Source organism: Cnephaeus nilssonii, assembly GCF_951640355.1.
Source record: "Cnephaeus nilssonii genome assembly, chromosome: 9".
Lineage (NCBI taxonomy): Eukaryota > Metazoa > Chordata > Mammalia > Chiroptera > Vespertilionidae > Cnephaeus > Cnephaeus nilssonii.
The window spans coordinates 89,819,856-89,841,156 of NC_137080.1; the positions used below are offsets into that span (position 1 = coordinate 89,819,856).

At 48.3% G+C, this 21,301-nt stretch overlaps 1 protein-coding gene across 1 annotated transcript in view; it reads right to left on the reverse strand.

The window, feature by feature from the left end:
- Positions 1-1,040, reverse strand: part of ZFAND3 (zinc finger AN1-type containing 3) — a 356,826-nt gene extending 355,786 nt beyond the window's left edge. Inside the window, exon 1 of the mRNA XM_079780635.1 lies at positions 763-1,040. Within this exon, the coding sequence (XP_079636761.1) occupies positions 763-833 (71 nt within the window). The 5' untranslated portion in view covers positions 834-1,040. The remainder of the gene's footprint in view (positions 1-762) is intronic.
- Positions 1,041-21,301: the final 20,261 nt, after the last annotated feature.

Here is a 21,301-nt window from a genome sequence, read left to right on the forward strand (position 1 = left end):
GGCTGGCCAATGTGAATATTTTTATTGGGTTATTTTTTGTTTTGTTTTCTTTTGTTTTGTTTTATTGGGGAGAGAAGGGAATTTGAGCCAGTTGGCCCTCAAGTTCCCAAGCCAGGCTGACTTGAGTTTGTTTTGGGGGTTTTGTGGGGTTTTTTTGACAAGGAAATTTTACAGATCTTCTGAAATGTGTTTTAAATAAAGGTGAGGCCTCAACTGTCTTATAACTTTACCTCAGCCTGGATTCTGCTCTCGATCTTTAAAAATGGGTGACGTGTGAACAGCTTCCTAAAAGCAAATGGGGCACTGGGATATAATTTAGGAAGTGATGATGCAAGTCTCTGGGGGACAGGGAGGAGGGGAGGTGAAAAAGTCAGAGGAAATACCCTCCTGGTGCCTGGGCACAAACTCACGCCAGGGAGAGGGAAGAGAGGGGGAACAAGGGCTAGCGTCCACATGCCCAGAAAAGGGGGCACCCAGCCGCCCCCACATCCCTGCCCGCTGCCCTGCCCCCCTCACCCGTGGCCCGGGCCTTCCCGGTCGGCCCTGGCCTCTGGCAGGAGAATCACAGAGGGTGGCAGCGCACTCCGGGGCCCACCCCCACGCCCCACCCGGCACCCCTCCCCGGACTCGGCCCCTGCCTCCTCCCCGTAGGCCCGGCTGGAGCCCAGCCCCCAGGGTTCGGGCCTCCCCGACCCAGGCCGGCCCGGGAAGCCCCCCGCGCCCGCGCCCCCGGCCCCCGCCCCCGCCCGGTCGGGTACTTACCCCCAGAAGCCGCAGGGACAGCGGGGCGGCAGGCTAGGCGCTTTGCTGCGCTCGCTCCCGGCGTCTCCCATGGTGCTCGGCGGCGGAGGCGGCGGAGCTCGGCGGCGGCAGCGGTGGCGGCGGCTGGGCCTGGGCCCCGCTCGAAGGAGGCGGCGGCGGCGACTGTGGGGGGCTCGGGGCGGGGGGAGGGGGAGGGAGCGGGCGCGCGGGCGGGCGCGAGTCCGGGGCTCCGAGCCGGGATTCCAGGCCGGTCAGCTGGAGGCGGGCCGCACCACTGGGCCTGCGGAGACGGGGGGGTGGGGGGAGCCCGGGGAGGCGCGGAGCGGAGTGGGAGGGGAGTGGAGGAGGAGGGGCGTGCGGGTGAGCCGAGGCCCGCGGGGAGAGGGGCAGGAGGGAAGACCCGGCGCCCTCGGCAGCTCCCACCGCCGCTCCCAGCCACAGCGATGTCCTGTGTGGCCGCGCTGGGAAGGACCCGAGGCCCCCGCCGGCTCCGGCGTAGCAGCGGCCGCAGTGAAGCTCCAGGTCCCGCTCGCTCTCCCCTCCCCCGGAGGCTGCGCTGACCGGACAATGGCCGCTCCTCCCCCTCCCTTCCTCACGCACCCCTCCCAAGAAGTCACAATGGTCTCGCCCGGGAGAGCCGCCGCCAAAGCCCAGCAGCTGATCAGCTGGGATCCGGGCGTGCCACTTTGTTCAGCTCCTCAAAGGAAGCGTTTGGGGCTGGGAGCAAACCTAAAACGGCAGGCTTTCACTCGGCGACAGGCCTAAGGCTTTCTTATTTTGGGGGACTTTTAAAATCTGAGGCAAACTTACCTTCCCCCATCCCTACGTCTGAAGAAGGGGAGCCGACCTCTGATTACTTGGGGGCGCGTTGCCCCCCACACACGTGAATGGTATGCCCCAAATAGGAGGGAGGGGAGCAGCTTGGTTGTTTAGGGTAAGTTGGGCCAGTCCCAGAGCCGCGGCCGAGCGCTGCGCATGCGCTCAGAGACCCCGTAACTGGGTACGGGGAGGGGCCCGGAGGGAGCGCTTCCAAACCCGGAAGTGGGTCTCGGTCTTCCTGGGACTGCAGGGGGTCTTCAGCCGCCGGAGGGGTCCCCGAATTGGCTGCTCCCGGCCCTGGGCGATACCGGGTAGTATTTCTGCGCAAAGTTCCAGCCCCCTGGAAATCTCTCTTCCCAGTCCCCCCGCACCCGACCCACTCTTCCAGTTCCACTCGGGGAACTGGTCTTCTCCTGGCAGTAATGAACTTAGGGAAATGTCCCTCCTCTCCTCCGTCCCAACAAGGGCGGGGCCGGAGAGTTGTGTCCAGGTCAGGGTCCAGGCCCTCTCTCTCCCCTCTCGGTACCCCCTAGCCTCAGAGACACAAGTCCATTCTCTAAGCCTAGACGAGGAGGACCTATTTTCCTCTTAGAGTGGACATGTTTGGATTTTGAAGGGGAGCTATGACCTAGTCAGCGATGGAAATTGATGAGTGACCAGAGAAGTTTGAACCACTAAAAAATTAGTCCTTTAGCTCTCGGTGTTTTGTGTTCTGAACTCATGCTGAGCTCCAGCCAAACGTAATCTGAAGGCGATTGTTGGTGACTAATTTCAACACAGAGGAAACTTGCACCGGACCTCCTGGAGAGTTGATGACCCACAGCTGAGGTCCTTATGAGTGAACTTCTAAGTCCCTGATACTTCCAGGAAGGAAGGTTTTCTGACTTTTAGAAATAGCTGCTGTGCACCCCGACCCTGTGGGGACACCAGATCGATTTTATTACCAAATGTTATTTAATTTCTGAATATACCGTCCTGTTAGTGCATATTCTGTGGACTTGTTAACATTGATGTGGCTTCTTTTGGCATCTAAAGAGCAAGGATCACATTTAGCTTAGTCTCTTCCTAAAGATGCTATTGATGATGAAGACAAATGATTGTGAAAAGTCAAACCATTTAATGCTGAATCACCCCCAGATGTGAGTGCTGGTTTATTTGGGATAAATATTTAGTTTCGACTTTGTGGATTTTCACAAACCTTCAATAAATATTTGTCAAAAGTCCATAGAATGGATGAAGCCATACAGCACACCTAGCTCTCACTGAACTCATACTGCCCTTAAATCTTCACTTACACTGACATAAAATTGCCACATTTGTGGAAGACTTACAGCCTATGAGTTTAACAAACTGAGATTAAGTAGACTATTGACATCTTAATTTTCTTTTCTATATTGAAAAGGAAACCCTAAATACAAAAGGATATTTTAATATAAAATGTGATTGTCATCTTACAAACTGCTTGCCTACCTGTCTGTTTGCCATTTATTCAATTTAACAAGCATTTGTGGAGTACCCAGTATTTCCTAAGGCCTTGTCCCCCCATTCCCCTCTGCCCCAACTGCCCTTCCTCATTCTTGCCCAGTACACTCTTACTTTAGCCACACGTTAACTTATTCAGTGTCTTCCATACCCTGACAAGGCAGAATTGGTCCCTCCTTCCTCTGCCCACATAATCTCATTATACCACCTGGAAATTTACGTTTGTCTCCTCACAAAACCTAGCTCCTAAAGGACTGGCTCTTAGAAATAGCTATGTACCCCCAACCCAGTGGGGATACAAGAGGCTCAGAGGGTATTACCTGTGTTAATTTTATTACCAAATGTTATTATTTTGTTTCTGTATATACCATCTATTTGTTCATTCTCTGTGGACTTGTGGGGTCCACAAATCTCTGTCAGATTGAAGCAAACTCGATCCATGAAGGACTGAAACAAGAATCTAAAACATTAACAGGAAGCAGAGGAGAACCAAGATGGTGGTGTAGGTAAATGTTGCCTCCCACAACCACATGAAAATTACAACTAAAATACAGAACAACCATCCAGAACCGCCTGAAATCTAGCTGAATGGAAGTCCTACAACTAGAGAAGTAAAGAAGAAACTACATCAAGACTGGTAGGAGGGGCAGAAATGCAGAGCAGGCTGTTCTGAACCCACATGGGCCTTTTTTATTATTATTATTTTTTAATCGGGAAGGATATCTCTGTTGCAGAGGCCTCCTATGAGAAGCAAGAGGTCCCAGGCCCACACCAGACCTTCAGCTCAGGGTTCCAGAGCTGGGAAGAGAAGTCCCCTGTAACTTTGGGCTGTAAAAACCAGCAGGGGTTGTGCCTGAATGACACGGAGGCTGCTGGTGTCCCACACAGTTCCTCGTAAAGGGCTGGTGCAGGAGCGTACACAGTCCCACTTCCTCTGTGCAATGGCTGGGGGGAATCCAGGGACATATGGTGAGAAACTGGATTGTCTGGCGTCCAGGTAGAAACTTGAGGGCAGCTTTCTCCCAGATGAAGGTGCTACCAGGGTTTATTGTTCCTTGCTGGGACCTCCCCCATCACAGAGTTGACTGGCAGCCATATCTGAGTTTCCATCAGCCTAGCCCACACTGTTTGCTCTGCCCTGGTGATTCCCTGTCCCATCCAATTTTCAGTCCCACTCAAGCTGTTTGCTGTGGCTTTTCTATATGAATGACCTGCCTGGCTCAAGCTTCAGACTTTGTTAAAATCTCTCAAACAAGCAGTACCTGGTGTCATCATGCCCCACACTTATCAATAAAAGGCCCAAGACCTGGCACTAGCATCAGCCTGTCTTGCTTCACAGCTAGGCCTCACCTGGGCACTTCCAAGCCCAATACAAGTAGCAGCCATCTGCAGGTCTCTCTGTAGCTTCTGCCAGGGGGCTCCAGGCAGTGGCTGACTTTGCACCTTCCAGGAGACCCCAGAGCCAGTGCACCCAGTGGACAGCGCCAGACCATACCAAATTACAACTCTACACATCCACAAGTGATACACTCAAGGGGCAGTCTCAGTGAGCACCAAAGCCCACTGAAGCAAATTCTGCTCCATAGGGGTGTCTCCTGCACAGAAACTTCTACTGTAATCATACCTGGTCCTCACAGCCAATTGGCCTGCAGGTCAACTCCTCCTAGTGATGCCAACAACAATCAAGGCTCAACAACAAGACTTTGCACACAGCCCACATAGAGTGCCCAATTCAGGTGACTGGGGAGGCTGAGCCACTGGGCCCTACAGGACACCTATTACACAAGGCCACTCTACCAAGGAGACATATAGCAGCTCTACCTAATTCATAGAAACAAACACAGGGAAGCAACCAAAATGCAGAGACAAAGACATATGTCACAAATGAAAGAAATGGAAACTACTGGATACAGAGTTCAAAACAATGGTTAAGAGGTTACTCAAGGATCTTAATGAGAATCTTAAAAGCAGCAAGAGAAAAGCAGTTACCTACGAGGGAGTGCCCATATGACTGTCAGTTGATTTCTCAACAGAAACGTTGCAGGCGAGAAGGGAGTGGCAAGAAATATTCAAAGTGATGAATAGCAAGGACCTACAACCAAGATTACTCTACCCAGCAAAGCTATCATTTAGAATTGAAGGTCAGATAAAGAGCTTCACAGTCAAGAAAAAGCTAAAGGAGTTCCTCACCACCAAACCAGTATTACATGAAATGTTGAAGGATATTCTTTAAGAAGAAGGAGGAAAAAGAAGAAGATAAAAAATATGAACAAGCCCTTCCAGCTCAGCAGTTGAGCGTTGACCTAGGAACCAGGAGATTGCCATTCGATTCCTGGTCAGGGCACATACCGGGTTTCGGGCTCAATCCCAGTGTGGGGCATGTGGGAGGCAGCCAATCAATGATTCTCTCTCATCATTGATGTTTCTATCTCTCTTCTTCTCCCTTCCTCTCTGAAATCAATAAAAATATTTTTAAAAAAATAAAATAGCAATGAATACATATCTATCAACAATTGAATATAAAAATAAAAATAAATGAACAAGAAATCTAAGGAACAAAATTAACTGATAACTAAAATAGATTCAGAGGCATGGAAACATGGAATAGACTGAGGAATCTCAGAAGGAAGCATGGGGGGCAGGAAGAGATTATCCAAATATAAGCATATATGCATTACCTATGGACACGGACAATAGTGTGGTGAAGGCCTGGGAACCAGGTGGAAGGGGGCAATGAGCGGGGGGGGGGGGGGAAGGGGGGAAAGGACAAAAGAGGTACATCTATAACACTCTCAACAATAACATTTTTGGTTTTTTGTTTTTAGTAAATTAAAAAAAAAAATTAACAGGAAGCCAAGTAGCTATCCCTTCATTATCTTTCTCTGTGGTCAAATGTTCTTCCATCACTACTTCTCTGTACAAAGCTGCTTCATTCTTTTCTGCAGACTTGCTTTCACTGCTTCTCTGGGAACATAGTAGAACATGACTGTCCAAGCATGCCTAGCCTCACTTCAAGAACGAGCAGAGGCCCTGGCTGGTGTTACTCAGTGGTTATGAGTGTTGGTTCTAGGTCTCAGGTTCGATTCCTAGTGAAGGGCACATACCTGGATTGCAGGTTCATCCCCAGCCCTGGTTGGGTATGTGCAGAAGGCAACCAATCAATGTGTTTCACATGGATGTTTCTTTCTCTCTCCCCTCCCTTCCTTCCACTCTCTCTAAACATCAATGGAAAAATATCCTCGGGTGAGGATTAACAACAACAACAAAAATTTTGAGAACCAGCAGACATTAATTCGTATCTATGAATCCCAGTTGGTCTAGTTTATGTCAGGTGGTCTACTCTAGCAACGGTCACCTTTAGCCAGTGGAGCAGTATGTTGTCAAGGCTCTTTGTTTTGTACTGCAGATATGGCTGCCAGAGGCCCATCCTGTAGCCTGCAGTTCTCTAAGAAGGTTACTTAAGTTCTTAACAAAGAGTCTAAAAGGTGACTACCACCAAAAAAGGAATAAATTGCAGCCTGAAATTAAAAATATAAAGAACAATGGGCAAGGTCAAGAATTCTCCAACAAACTAACTCCTACTTAAACTATTTCAGGCCTAAATTTAAATGGCACTCTCCCAAAGGCGTCTTCACTGACGGCCCCCCACCCAGTCCCAATTAAAATTATGTTGCCCCATATTTATCTTCTCTGTACTCTCTTCCTTTGTAGCACGTATCACAGTATATAATTAAATATTTGTGTCTCCTCTCCAAAGATCATGTCTGTTTTGTTCACTGCTATATACACAATGCCCAGGGCACATTTGGTGAGGCATTTAATAAACTTGTGGGTTGGGCATCGTCCCATGCACCTAAGGCAGTGGTCGGCAAACTCATTAGTCAACAGAGCCAAATATCAACAGTACAACTATTGAAATTTCTTTTGAGAGCCGAAAACCGACTTCTGCGCTTGGGCCACGAAGTTTCCATCGCACTGTACGTGCGCGCCCACACGTGGTATTTTGTGGAAGAGCCACACTCAAGGGGCCAAAGAGCCACATGTGGCTCGTGAGCCACAGTTTGCCGACTACTGACCTAAGGGTTGCTTGGTTGGATTCCTGATCAGGATTTCAAGCTCGATCCCCAGTAGGGGGCCTGCAGGTGGCAGCCAATTGATGTTTTGCTCTCGAATGGATGTTTCTCCCTCTCCCTCTCCCTCTCTCTCTCTCTCTCTAAAAATAAAAATTAAAAATAAATGAAAAATTTAAAAATCTTTAAATATAATAAAAGTAAACTTGTTGAATGAATAAAAAGGCACAATAACTTGTTAATCAATGTGAGATCCATATATGAGTTGGCATCCTTATCAGATTGTCCTGGGGGAATGTCTCCATCACCACGCACTTCCCTAGAAGACTGAGACTTACTGTGAGCTTTTCACCACACTGTAGTATGCAATGAAGCCCAGTGTTCATCTGCTTTTTCATATGACGTTTGTAGCCGATTAGCTCTTCCCTCTTAGTTCCCAAGGTTTCTTTTTGAAGAATCTTTGAACCAATTCCTATAACATGCCCACTTAGTTGGCCGAAAGCTCAGAGAGGACATAAAATGTCAGGACATCATCAAATTAAGGGACCAAAGTGTGGGGTAATTGGTTGGAATACTTTCGTCATAATTGTCTTGACTGTTTACTAGTGTGGATTACATTCCAAATAAACCTGTGATGTGACTCCTGGGGACAGATTTAATCACCATTGGCCCAAAAAGAGGCATGTACATGCTCAATAGGATCTAGTAAAAGATACCATTAATGCTTAGGCAGCCAGAGCCCTTGAATTAGAAACTGAGGTGGTATGGGAAAGAGCCAGGTGTGACTCAGTCAGGGGTTCACAACGGTTGTTTTCTTAGTAATACTGAGTCCAAAGACTTTAGCCGTGGATGAAAAAACCAAAAAGGAGAAACTTGTAGAGAATTGAGAGACAATAGATGGCCCTCCAACTCTGATTCTAGCGCTTACCCAACATCTCTCTCTAATTCCAAGTTCAAACCCTTTCATCATTATAGTTCATTCTAATGTGGTTATTATCCCCAACATCCAATCCAAACTCTAGCCTCAATATTAATCCTCCTCCTAATATCTGTAAAATTTAATCCTAGATTTCAAACCTAACCCCAACCCTAATTCTATGAGCTCCTTGCTTTGCCACTGAGTTGTTTTCCCCCGCTGTTCTTTCTTGTGTACCTTGACCCTGACCCACTCCTGGGAGCAGAGAACTCTACAACACCCTGGTTCCCTGGGGAGAATGGGTGCCAGTTTCAATAATCCTTAAAAAAAAAAAAGAGTCTTTGAGCTGTCAGGAAAAAGAAAAGAGGCATCTCTCACCTGGGCAGGACACAAAGACACTGTCCAGTGATACCTTGTCCTGTTGCTTAATTCAGGAACTGCTCAGCCTCTGAATGTCCAGAAAAGATGCACTTCAAGGCACCTGTATAGACTCAAGAATGTGTGGTTCAGTTCGCCATGAGCAGAAGACCTGAGACCCTTCTGTAAAATGATAGGGTTAGATTAGGTTAATGACTTTCAAACCATGTTCCCAGAACAAGAATTCTGGTTTCTGTTCTCCTCCCCAACTTGGGTTTGGTTTTTCAAAGGGAAGAAAAAACAATTTTTTTTTAAGTCACTGAACCAGACCCTCTCTGTAGTCTCTTCTGGCCCTCCAATTTTCTGATGTGCAGTTGATTCTTTTAGTCACTTATGGTCCAGTTGGCATGGATAAACTCTCAGAACCAAGGGGAAAGGAAGAGCAACCAACCATACCCTCTCCAGCCTTTCTCAGGAAACTAAAAATAAATTAAAATGAAGAGTGCTATGGGGGAGAGGGGAAGAGAGGAGAAAATACTGCCATTTCACATCCTGTGTTCTCATGTTCATGAAGCAATTGCTGATTTCCCTGCTTCTCACTCCCATCTTGGTGTGAAATTTGATTTTACTGACTTTTAAATTTCTTCTCAAGAATGGAAATATTGTTTTTCTCATAAACACTTGACCTTTGTGGGGGAAAAATTCAAGTAATGAGAAAGCAAAAGTCCTCCTGAATACCACCAACCCCTCCCCCGCCCCCCGGACACCCTTTGTTAACAGTTTGGTATACAGCCCTCAGGCTTCTCATGTATATATGGTTATATAAATGGGGTGATTCGACAGATAGCATATTCTAGCTGATTATTTTTAACTTAGAAACATGTCATGGATATCTTCCATTTCTATGCATATAGCTTTATAGTATTGTCTTGTAGCTAAATGTATTAGAGTTCTCTATAGATGCATAGATAGATGAAAAATGTATTTATAAAGTATATATAACTATATATGAGATTTATTTATATCTACCATACATATAAAAGAGATTATAAAGAATTGGCTCAAGCCATCGTGGAGGCTGAGGGGTCCTAAATTGAAAAGTTCTCTGCAGTCCAATGGCCAGAGAACCAGGAGAGCTGATGGTATAAGTTCTAGTCTCAGACAGCAGAGACCAATGTCACAGCTGGGAGGCCATCAGGCAGAGAGCAGCTTCTCTCTTGCTCAACCTTTTGATCTACTATTCATGCCTTTAACAGGATTGCCCATATTGGGAAGGGCAATCTGTTTTATTCAGTCAAAGGTTAATCTCATCTAGAAACACACAGACATACCCAGAATGTTTAACCAAACATCTGGACATTCCATGGTCTGGTCAAGTTGACACATAAAATTAACCATCACACTACAAAGTCAAGCTGCCTGGTTTTGAATCTGAATTCTACTACCTACTAGCTCTGAGACTTTAAGGAAGTTACTGAGGCTTTCTGTGCCTCAGTTTCCTCATCTGTTACAGGAAACATCTGTGATGTGCTATGCTTTTCAACTGCCCAGTTTCTCTTTGGTGACCCCACTTCTGCTCCCAGGCCTTCTCAGAGATGCAATGACTAACTAGGTTTAGTCAGGGAACCCGAGTTTCTGCCTCCAGGAGTTCAGCTGGCTCAAGGAGAGCCAGGGCCCTTTCCTGGCTGACTTGCTAGCTCTGCCTTCTAAGATCAAGTGTCTTTAGGCTCATGTAAGCTCAGAGCTACTGAGGGGCCCTCCATGTGGAGCAGGCTGTCTGGCAATCAAGCCAACATAGAGGAAAAAGAGATGGAAAGAGAGAAAAAACTATATTGTTAAGGCACTGAGTCCTTGAATCCAACTGAATGTGAAGCCAGAACTACCCTGTGGACTTTTCAGTTACATGGACCAATAATGTTTTTCCTAAGCTAATTTGAGTTAGGTTTCAGTATGTTTCAATGATAGAAGTTCTGACTATGAATAATAATATCTACCTATGTCATAGGTTTGTGTGACGTTCCATTAGAGGCCCAGTGCACAAAATTCATGCACTTATGGTCGGGGGTTCCTCAGCCAATTACAATGGCACAGGCCAGGCCAAGGGACCCCACAGGTGCACGATCAGGGCTGGGGAGGGATGGGGGAGGTTGGTCAGCCAGGGAGGGACCACAGGAGGTCACCAGGGCATGTCAGGACCATCTCGCTCAAACCCGATCAGCCTGACCCCAACAGCAAGCTAACCTACCAGTCAGAGCGTCTGCTCCCTGTTGGTCAATGCATGTCATAGGGAGTGGTTGAGTGGCCTTAGCATATCATTAGCATATTACACTTTGATTGGTTGAATGGCTGACTGGACAACTGGACACTTAGATATTAGGCTTTTATTATATAGGACTAGATGCCCAATGCATGAAATTCATGCAAGGGGCTCAGATCTCACAGCCCCAGCTGCCCTGGCCCTCACAGCCCTGGCTGCCCCAGCCTTTGCAGCCTCAGCTTCATCCAGAAGGTCGTCCAGATGGTCGTCCGAAAGGTCGTTCTGCTGTTTGTTCTAATTAGCATATTAGCTCTTTATTATATAGGATGAGGAAATCTTAACACAGTATGTAGCATATAATAGACATTCCATAACATTCACTATCATTATTGTTTCTTTTTAAAAAATTTTTTTTATTGATTTCAGAGAGGAAGGGAGAGGAAGAGAGAAATAGAAACATCAATGATGAGAGAGAATCATCAATCGGCTGCCTCCTGCACGTCCCCCACTGGGGATTGAGCTCACAATTATGGGTGAACCATTTAATGAATTCCCTCTTGACTCATTTATCTTTTCATTCGTTCACATATTCACTCAAAAGACACTATGTGTTAGGCACTGTTTTAGGCATTAAGGATACAGTGGCGAATGAGACAGGTAAGGTTCCCTACTCTAGTGGTGTGTATCCTCTAGTGGTGGAGTCATACAAAAAGTTTTTTAAAATGTCTTGAAGAGCAGTGAGGTCCAGCTTTCTACTTTTATTTAAAAACTAGCGTTCCCGTTGCAGGAAAAATCCTGCAATAGGGTTTCCTGCTGCACTCTACCCCACCCTGCCTGCTCTCCTCCCTTATCCCCCGCCCCGCGATCTCCACCAGCCCCCCTGCTTTTGTAACTTCTCCGCCAGCCTGCTCTCCTTCCTTCTTCCCTGGCCCCGCCTCCGCTCCTCCCTTCTTCCGCGTCCCGCCTTCTCTGTCAGCCCGCCTGCTTTTCCCTTCTCCCCTGGCCCTGCCTCCGCTCCTCCCTTCTCCCCTGGCCCCGCCTCCGCTCCTCCCTTCTCCCCTGGCCCCGCCTCCGCTCCTCCCTTCTCCCCCGGCCCTGCCTCCGCTCTTCCCTCCTCCCCCGGCCCCGCCTCCGCTCCTCCCTTCTCCCCCAGCCCGCCTTCTCTGCCAGCCCGCCTGTTTTTCCCTCCTCCCCCGGCCCGCCTCTGCTCCTCCCTTCTCCCCGGGCCCCGCCTCCGCTCCTCCCTTCTCCCCCGGCCCGCCTTCTCTGCCAGCCCGCCTGTTTTTCCCTCCTCCCCCGGCCCGCCTCTGCTCCTCCCTTCTCCCCGGGCCCCGCCTCCGCTCCTCCCTTCTCCCCCGGCCCGCCTTCTCTGCCAGCCCGCCTGTTTTTCCCTTCTCCCCCGGCCCGCCTCCACTCCTCCCTTCTCCCCTGGCCCCGCCTCCACTCCTCCCTTCTCCCCCGGCCCCGCCTGCTCAACTTCCTTCTCCCCTGGCTCCGCCTCCGCTCTTCCCTTCTCCCCCGGCCCCGCCTCCGCTCCTCCCTTCTCCCCTGGCCCCGCCTCTGCTCCTCCCTTCTCCCCTGGCCCCGCCCCTTCTCCCCCAGCCCCGCCTGCTCAACTTCCTTCTCCCCAGGCCCCGCCTCCACTCCTCCCTTCTCCCCCGACCCTGCCTCCGCTCCTCCCTTCTCCCCCGGCCCCGCCTCTGCTCCTCCCTTCTCCCCCAGCCCCGCCTACTCAACTTCCTTCTCCCCCGGCCCCGCCTCCGCTCCTCCCTTCTCCCCCGGCCCCGCCTCCACTCCTCCCTTCTCCCCTGGCCCCGCCTCTGCTCCTCCCTTCTCCTCCCCCTGGCTTGCTTGCTTCTCTGCAGCTTTGCTCCCTTCTGCAGCTCTTGGCTTCTTTCTACGCTGTAGCGATATGCAAATTAGCCGCCATCTTTGTTTTGATAATTTGCATATTCGTCCTGATTGGTTGGTGGGCGTGGCTTGGCTGGTGGGCGTGGCTTGGCTGGTGGGCGTGGCTTGGGCGTAGCGAAGGTGCGGTCAATTTGCATATTTGTCTATTATTAGATTAGATGTACAATGAGTCTTTGTCCATTTGTCCTCTTAAGGTCTTGAATAAATTTTTTAGAAACAATTGCAATACCACTTCACATTTGTTATATAAGGCCAAACTTCCCTCCAGGAAGGTTGTACCAATTTATACTCCCTCCAATAGTCAAGGAAAAGGCAGGTTCCCCACACCTCACTAGCACTGGCACATCATTATTCTTTTTAATAATTGCCAGTGTAAAAGGTAAAAAAAATGGCACCTAATGGATGTTTTTATTTGCATTGGTTGGGTTATTAATGAGGAGATCTCCTCACAAAATTTAGATTTGGACTTATTTGAATTTATTTTGCATGGATTTTAGATTTGGATTGTTTTTATGTGTGCACTATCTGTCCATTTTTCTATAATGGTTTTTTTGCTTATTTAGTTTAAAATACAGGGTGGGGCAAAAGTAGATGTATAGTTGTATGTGTGACCGTTTATTCTTGCATTATTATTTATTAACTAGAGGCCTGGTGCACGAATTCGTGCACAGGTGGGGTCCCTCTGGGTGGCCTGAAGTGCTTACCAGCCATGAGCCCTGCAGTCTGGTGCCCTCCCAAGGGGAGTGGCCTGTGGAATCTGGCTGAAACTGACTTTCCGACATCCCCCGAGGGGTCCCATATTGCGAGAGGGTGCAGACCAGGCTGAGGGAACCCACTGGTGTACGATTGGGCTGGGGAGGGATCGCAGGAGGGCTCCAGGGCATGTCTGGCCCATCTCGCTCAGTCCCAACAGGCTGGACCCCAGCAGCAAGCTAACCTACTGGTCTGAGCATCTGACCCCTGGTGGTCAGTGCATGTCATAGCTAGCAGTTGAGCAGCCTTAGCATATCATTAGCATATTACGCTTTGATTGGTTGTTTGGTTGTTCTGCTGTTCTGTCTATTTGCATATTACCCTTTTATTATATAGGATTATTGTATTTTTCAATGCTAAACCCATTTGTTTGTTTTTATCAAATTAATTGGAATTACAATGGTTAATAAAATTATATAGGTTTTATAATTGTTGTATTATTTTCCATACAACTGTAAACCTACTTTTTCCCCACCCTCTATTTATATTGATATTAAGAATATCAACTTTTTGTCATATGTGCTGCAAGTTATTTCTCTGTCATTTGTCTCATAGTTGTATCTAGGCTTTTGATTTTCAAGAGTCTAAAAAGCAGAGCAACTATGTGAATTAACTTTGGCTAGTGTTTTAATTGCCCACATGGGCACTTTTTTCTCAAGGACCCTAGTTATGGCTGACAGGTCAAAAGAAAAGGAAAAAACCCCAGAGAATTAAAGGGGAAAAGATAGGAAATTACAAGAGTAGGGGGGCAAACACTGAGAGAAAGCCCAAGCCCTCAGCCTGCCCAGCCCCATTTCATGTTGGGCATGCTCAGCTCTGAGGCAAATGGCATGGTCAGCCCAGCCCCTCGGCTCAGTACCAGCCTGAGCAGTCTGAGGTGAATCAGGTCTCAGCCTTCCCAATTTCCTGTCTAAAGGTGTGGCCCTATTGCTTTGTCAGCCCCTAGGGACTGGCTTGAGGTTTCCCATCAAGTCCTTGCTCAGGTTGGCAGACAAGATCTAGTAGGAAATGGCACCACATATGGCCCAACGGGCCTCCAAGAACTGATCTAATGGGAAGAACCAAAGGTACTTGAGAAATGGGGAGTGGTTAGGAAACAAGGGTTAGAATTCATTGTCAGGTCGAAACTGGGGAGGGAGCCAGAGGTGGATGGGTTGGGCTGGGAAGACAGGAGTAGATACTTAGAACACTAAGCAGAATTGGTGGCCCAGGAAAATGGTTATGAATGGAGGAGAGGCTTAGATGTCCATGATAGGGTCAAAAAGCTAAGGCTGGTGATGCCCTAGCTGGTTTGGCTCAGTGGATAGAGCATCGGCCTGCATACTGAAGGGCCTTGGGTTCAATTCCGGTCAAGGGCACATGCTTGGGTTGCAGGCTTGATCCCCAGTGGGGTGTGTGTAGGAGGCAGCTGATCAATGATTCTCTCTCATCATAGATATTTCTATCTCTCTCTCCCTTCTCCCTTCCTCTCTGAAATCAATCTACACTGAGTGGCCAGATTATTATGATCTCTGAATGCATAATAACATAATAATCTGGCCACTCAGTGTGTGTGTGTGTGTGTGTGTGTGTGTGTATATATATATATATATATATATATATATATATATATATACACACATTAGTGGCCTGGTGCATGAATTCGTGCATGGGATCTGGCCAGCCTGGCCAGGGGGAGGTTACATGGGCAGTTGGCCGGCCTGCCTGCTGGTCGAACTCCTGGTCAAGGGGACAATTTGCATATTAGCCTTTTATTATATAAGGATATACACTGAGTGGCCAGATTATTATGCATTCAGAGATCATAATAATCTGGCCACTCAGTGTATATATATAAAAAGCCAGCAACGGGAATGCCATAGGACCAGAATGACCAGTCACTATGAAGCCCACTGCAGCCAACGAACCAGCCTGATTGGGGGGATGGGGTTGGCCAGCCAACCTCCCACAGACCCTCCCCCCAGCTGGCCCACCCCTGATCGGCCTGCCCCACCCCAATAGGGCCACAGCCCCTCCCCCTGGCCGGAGCTGCACCTGATCGCCCCCCCTACCCCAATAGGGGGTGGGGCCAGATGGCCAACCTCCTGCAGTTCCCCCCCTGCCCAGGTCCACCCCAGATTGCCCCCCACCCCAATTAGGGGCAGGGCCGGCTGACCAACTGCCTGTGGCTCCCCCAGCCAGCCCCACCCCTGATGGGCTCCCACCAACCCAATCGGCCCACAGCCCCTGCCCCCAGCCAGCTCTGCCCCCGATGGGCCTCCCACACACCAATCAGGGGTGGAGCTGGCTGGCCAACCTCCCACGGCCCCTTCCCCTGCTGCTGACCCCAGATTGGTGCCCCCCCCCATTTCAAGGGCGGGGCCAGCCAGCCCACTGCCCACAGCCCCTCCCCATGCTGGCTGGGCCCTGATCGGGCCAATAGGGGTGGGCCAGCCAGCCAACCTCCCGCCATCTCTTCCTCCCGACAGGCCTGGCTCCGATCTGCCCCAATTGGGGCCAGGTTGGCCGGACCCCACCTATGCACGAATTCGTGCACTGGGCCTCTAGTAAAAATATATATTTTTTTTAAAGTTTGGATTTCGCATTCCCAAAAGCTGACTCTGAAACAAAAACTGGGATGAGCAGAGAACACTCTAGGAATGGCAAGGTGGCAAATACAGGGTGTGCAGCTATCACAGGGAGTGACTAGAGTGCAGTGAGGACTGTGCAAAATTACACCTTGAAGTTATCTCAGCTGACTGAGTGTTTGTACACCCACTTCTGCTCATAGTTGACAGCTGCTCGCAGCACTTCAGCCTGCCTTTTGCTGGCAGAACACCCTTCCCTGTTTCAGAGAAAGCCCTCAGGCAAAGATATGTAGACACTGGCCTTCCGGAGTTGGTGGGATCACTCTGAAGGGGTGAGGCCCAAGGATCCATATGGGGCACCTACATGTCTGCCACAGCTGGGGACAGTGTGTGTGTGTGTGTGTGTGTGTGTGTGTGTGCGCGCGCGCGCGCGCGCAGATAAGGGTGGTGTGATATTTGATAAAAATGATGCAGGGCTTTCTTCCTAAGGCTGTGATTAATCAAATAAGGCAACTTGCCCTCTGATTAACAGTTAGGGAACAGAGTTAAGGTTATAATAGGACCAGAGACTTAGGATTCTGTTAAAGGCACTCAAGAGGCTTATCCATCCTACCTGAAGTTACTCAGCTTCCAGGGAGCAGGGCTAGGAGGAGGCTATGCAGTGGCCATCTGTTCTCTTGGCTCCATTGCCTGGCAACTGCCCGCCCATGTCTGCTCTCTGCTCTGGAGGAGGACACATTCCTCCACGACCCATTGGGCAGGACGAGGAGCCATGCCCTCACCAGAGCTGCACCACATGATGGATTCAATGATTATGCCTTTCTGATATGGGGGCGCCGTTCAGTCATGAAGCAGACCCAATCCCATCTGGTGTATCTTCCTTGAAAGAGCTGCTGGGAGGAAAATCTGCATAGAGCGCATGCTGGTAGGAGTGCACAAAGGTGGATATGAACATTGGGATTCACAACCATTGTGGTTCTATTTCCTTCACAGCGATCATTTAGCAAACTTGTCATTGATAAGTCATAATGCTACCATTTTTTTTGTTTTTACCTTCCACATGCCAGTAACTATGCCAGGTGCTTTACACACATCAGTGACTGTAGTAACATAAACCTGACAATCACCACACAGGAGAAACTTTACCTTTTTTATTCTGCAGATGATGAAACCAAATTAACTACCAAGGAATTAATTTTTTAAGTGGTAGAGCCAGGATTTGAGATCATGTCTGATTCCACAGTGTGTGATATTTAATTTCCATCTCCTCCCAAATCTTCTCAGAATGAGAACAAACAAGCTACTGCTACACATGACAATATGAATTATCCACATAACAGTAGAGTTGACCAAAAGAAATCAGACACAAAATATCTACTACATGATTTCTTTTACATAGAGTTTAAAAACAGACATAACTAATCTATGAGGCTGAGAGTTAGGAGAATGGTTACCCTTGTAGGGGGCAGGGAACGCCTGGAAGGGGGCACTGAAGGGACTTCGGGGGGAGGTGTCTAGTCATAGGTAATATTTTATTTCTCGATCTAAGTGCTGCTTCCATGTATGCATTCAGTTCATGCAAGTTCATTGACTGGTACGTATGATTTGTGCACTTTTCTATATAAATGTTTTACCTCAAAGAAAAAGTTCAATGTGAAAAACAAAACAAAACAAAAAACATCTTGCCAGCCGCTGTGAGTGATTCAGAGAAAGGAAGAAGCCGACCCTCGTGGGAAGAGGGTGGGTCCTGTTCTAACCGGGTGACTTAGTGTCAGCCTCAGGAAGCTCCCAGCTGTGGAGTGGGGAGGGGGGTTGAGGTTAGCGGTCTCCAAGCTGAGTGTCCAGCAGGGATAGTGAAGAGCAGTGAGGGGGGCCTGGGGAGTTAAAGATGGTTCTAAGTCAATAGACCAGGACACAAGAGAAGCTTTCAAAGGTGGTCAGTGTATATGGCCAAAAGAAGATTGTGGCATTTGACGCCAAACAGACCTGGGTTGACCTCCTGGCTCCCTCCTCTACTGGCTGTGGGACCTGGAGAGAGCTATTTACCCTCTCAGAGGCGTGGCTACCTCCCCGGGACAACGGGTCACTGATACCAAAGACTGCTAAGAGGCTGAAATGACATGATAAAGTAAAACCAGTTGGCGCAGAGCATGGTACCCAGTTGACATTCACAAAAGGTATGTCTGGAAGGTGGACGATGCTTCAGACTCATTCTGGGTCGCTGTGGCCAGAACAGAGAGCTTTGTTAGCCACGAGGTAGGGCCTGGACTGTGACGGCCAGGAAGGCGTATGGGGGCAGAGGCAATGGGGCCAGACCGATCCGCCTGCAATGGAAGTCCCACTGGGAGAGGTCCTGGAAAAGAGTCTCAGGAAAAGGATCCAGGCTTAGAGCAGTGGGGAGAGGTTGTCAGGTTGGGGGCCCAGCCAGAGAGGAACTTTTGGGGGGAATAGTCCAATTTAACGGAGACTTAGGAAGCTGAATGCTGTGGAGTGCGAGTTCTTCCCCTGGGAAATCGCTTGGAATCTACCTGGCAATTTTTTCCCATATAATACAGAGACAGACAGAATCTGTTCTAAAAACTGGTGAAGGGACCAAGGCTGCCCAGACTGAGGGAGGGTCCGCCCTCCAAAGACACAGCTGACAGACGAGAAACCTAGGGGAGAACGTTCTGTCTCATCTCCTAACTCAAAGGCCAACGCCCCCAGGAGACTTCATTCCCCAAAGTTCCCCTTAGAAGTTCGCACTTTCTCTTTCACGTTCCTGCAGCCCCCCCCCCCCCCCCCGCCCGCCCCCCGCCCGCCTCCGGGGCTTTCTGCCTGCGAAGGGGAAGGGCACATATCAGCCATTTTTCTGCTTATAACATTCAACCAAATAACAGTGGCTTAAACACAACAGCAGTTCATTTCCGTTTCATTTAAGAGCAGTCCATAAAAACTTGTGCTTTCAAAGATACCATCAAAATATGAAAAAAGAAGCCACCGACTGTGGGAAAATATTTGAAATCAAATATTTTATAAAGGCCTGCTGCCCAAAATATATAAAGAATTCTTGAAATCTGATAATAAAAGAGACAATCCAATCTAAAACACGGACAAAGGATTTGAATAGACATTTCACCAAAGAAGATATGAATAGCTAATCAGCACCGGAAAAGATGTTCAACATCATTCATTAGTCATCAGGGAAATGAAAACCAAAACCGCAGCGAGGCACCATTTCGCATCCACTAGAATGACTAGACGCAAAAAGACAGCCAATAACAAGTCTGCCAAGGATGTGGGAAAACTGGAACCCTTGCTGGTAGGAATGTAAAATGGTGCAACACATTGGAAGATAATTTGTCAGGTTTTTTTTTTTTATTCTTTATTGATTAAAGCATTACATATGTCTCCTTTTCCCCCCCATTGACCTCTCCCCGGCCACCCCCACCCCCCAGCACATGTCCTCACCCCCCCCCCCCCAGTGTCTGTGTTCATTGGTTATGCTTATATGCATGCATACAAGTCCTTTGGTTGATCTCTTACCCCCTCCCCCACCGCCTTCCCTCTGAGGTTTGACCGTCTGTTTGATGCATCAATTTGTCAGTTTTTTAATAGGTTAAACCTAGGTTTACTATACAACCCAGCAATTCCACTCCTAGGTATCTACCTGCTGAGAAAAATGAAAGTATATGTCTGCACAAAGACTTGTACACAAATGTTTGTAGCAACATTATTCATAATAGCCACAAAGTGAAATGACTCAAATGTCCGTTAACAGATGAATGATATACCCAAACCTTGGAATACAATTCATCAATCAAAGGAAAAATGTACTGTAATGCTACAACATGAGTGAACCTCAAAAACATGCTCAGAGAAAGGTGCGAATGTCCATACATTGTACGACTCCATTAATATAAACTATGAAGAAAAACCAAATCCATAGGGGCAGAAAGATTTGTGGTTGCCAGGGCTGAGTGGGAATGCAGGCAAATAGGCACAAAAACTCTCTGAGCATCACACAGCTTTTCCTTAACTTTTGTTTTTTATTGAGTTTTAACATACATGCAAAAAAGTGCACAAACCTTAAATCTACAGTTTGATTTACACACACACACACACACACACACACACACACACACACACACACCTGCATAACCACCACCCAGATCAAGATAGTGAACATCTGAACATCTCTGGCACCTCAGAAGAGCCTTCCTCGGCATCCCCCTACTCCCCAAAAGTAAACACCACCACTGACCTTGAACCAGAAGGTCACGGTTCGATTCCCGTTCAGGGCACATGCCCGGATGCAAGCTCAATCCCCAGTGTGGGGCATGCAGGAGGCAGCCAATCAATGATTCTTTTCATCATTGATGTTTCTCTCTCTCTCTCTCCTTCTCCCTTCCTCTCTCTGAAATCAATAACATATATCTATATCTATATCTATATCTATATCTATATCTATATCTATATCTATATCTATATCTATATCTATATCTATATCTATATCTATATTTTTTAAAGTAACCACCATTCTGACTTCTGCCACCCTGGAGCCGTGTTGGCTACTCCTAGAACAATCCTAATTCTGCCACAGAGCAGGAACTCTGTGCTTGTTACCCACCATTTTCTACTCTTGGGCGGCTCTTAAAATTTGTCCTGGGCTCCTTGGCCAATGTCTTCTTTTTGTGTCACTTTACCCTACACTGGACACCACCCCTCTTTCTTTATCCCCTCAAAGTGCCACTAATTCATCATGATGGTGTTAATTTTTACTGAAGATTTGGAGTCAACTGGGAGCAATTACAACACAGGGCAGCAAGCAACTGAAGTTGCGTAGGCATCACAAGCCCTAGGACATATGGCCATTCTGTCACTGGGTGGGTACCTCCTAGGACCCTTCTCCATCATGTGATTGCTCACCCCCTCGTCCCTGGTAGAGATCACAGACTCCAAATCTACAAAGAATAGGAAAGTAACACACTAGGGTGAAGTGGCCGGTATGTAACGAGGGACTGTGGTGAACTCCAGAGTACAGGCCCCGTGAAACAAGGGCAGCCACAGTCAGCTCTGACCTTATATCCCACAGGCAGGAGGAGGTGGTGGCTTTAATAAAAGTGGCCTGCATTCAGCCAGTTTCCACTATCAGCTCCAGACTTTTCTGCCTTTTCTCTCCCCTTTCCCAGACTCCTGCTCCCCCTACTTTGTTACGAAAAGCAATTCAGTCCCCCTTAGCCTGGGTCTCCCCATTCAAGCTGGTCCCATAGCACCTCCTCTTTCCCACCAAAATCACCTATCAAGACTTATCAAGGCATTTTCCTAAATGAAAGAACCATTAGCTCAGGAGGTAGAAAAGACTACATGAGCTTTTTAAAAAATAGCACTTGTGCCCAGCTGGTGTGGCTCAGCAGTTAAGTGTTGA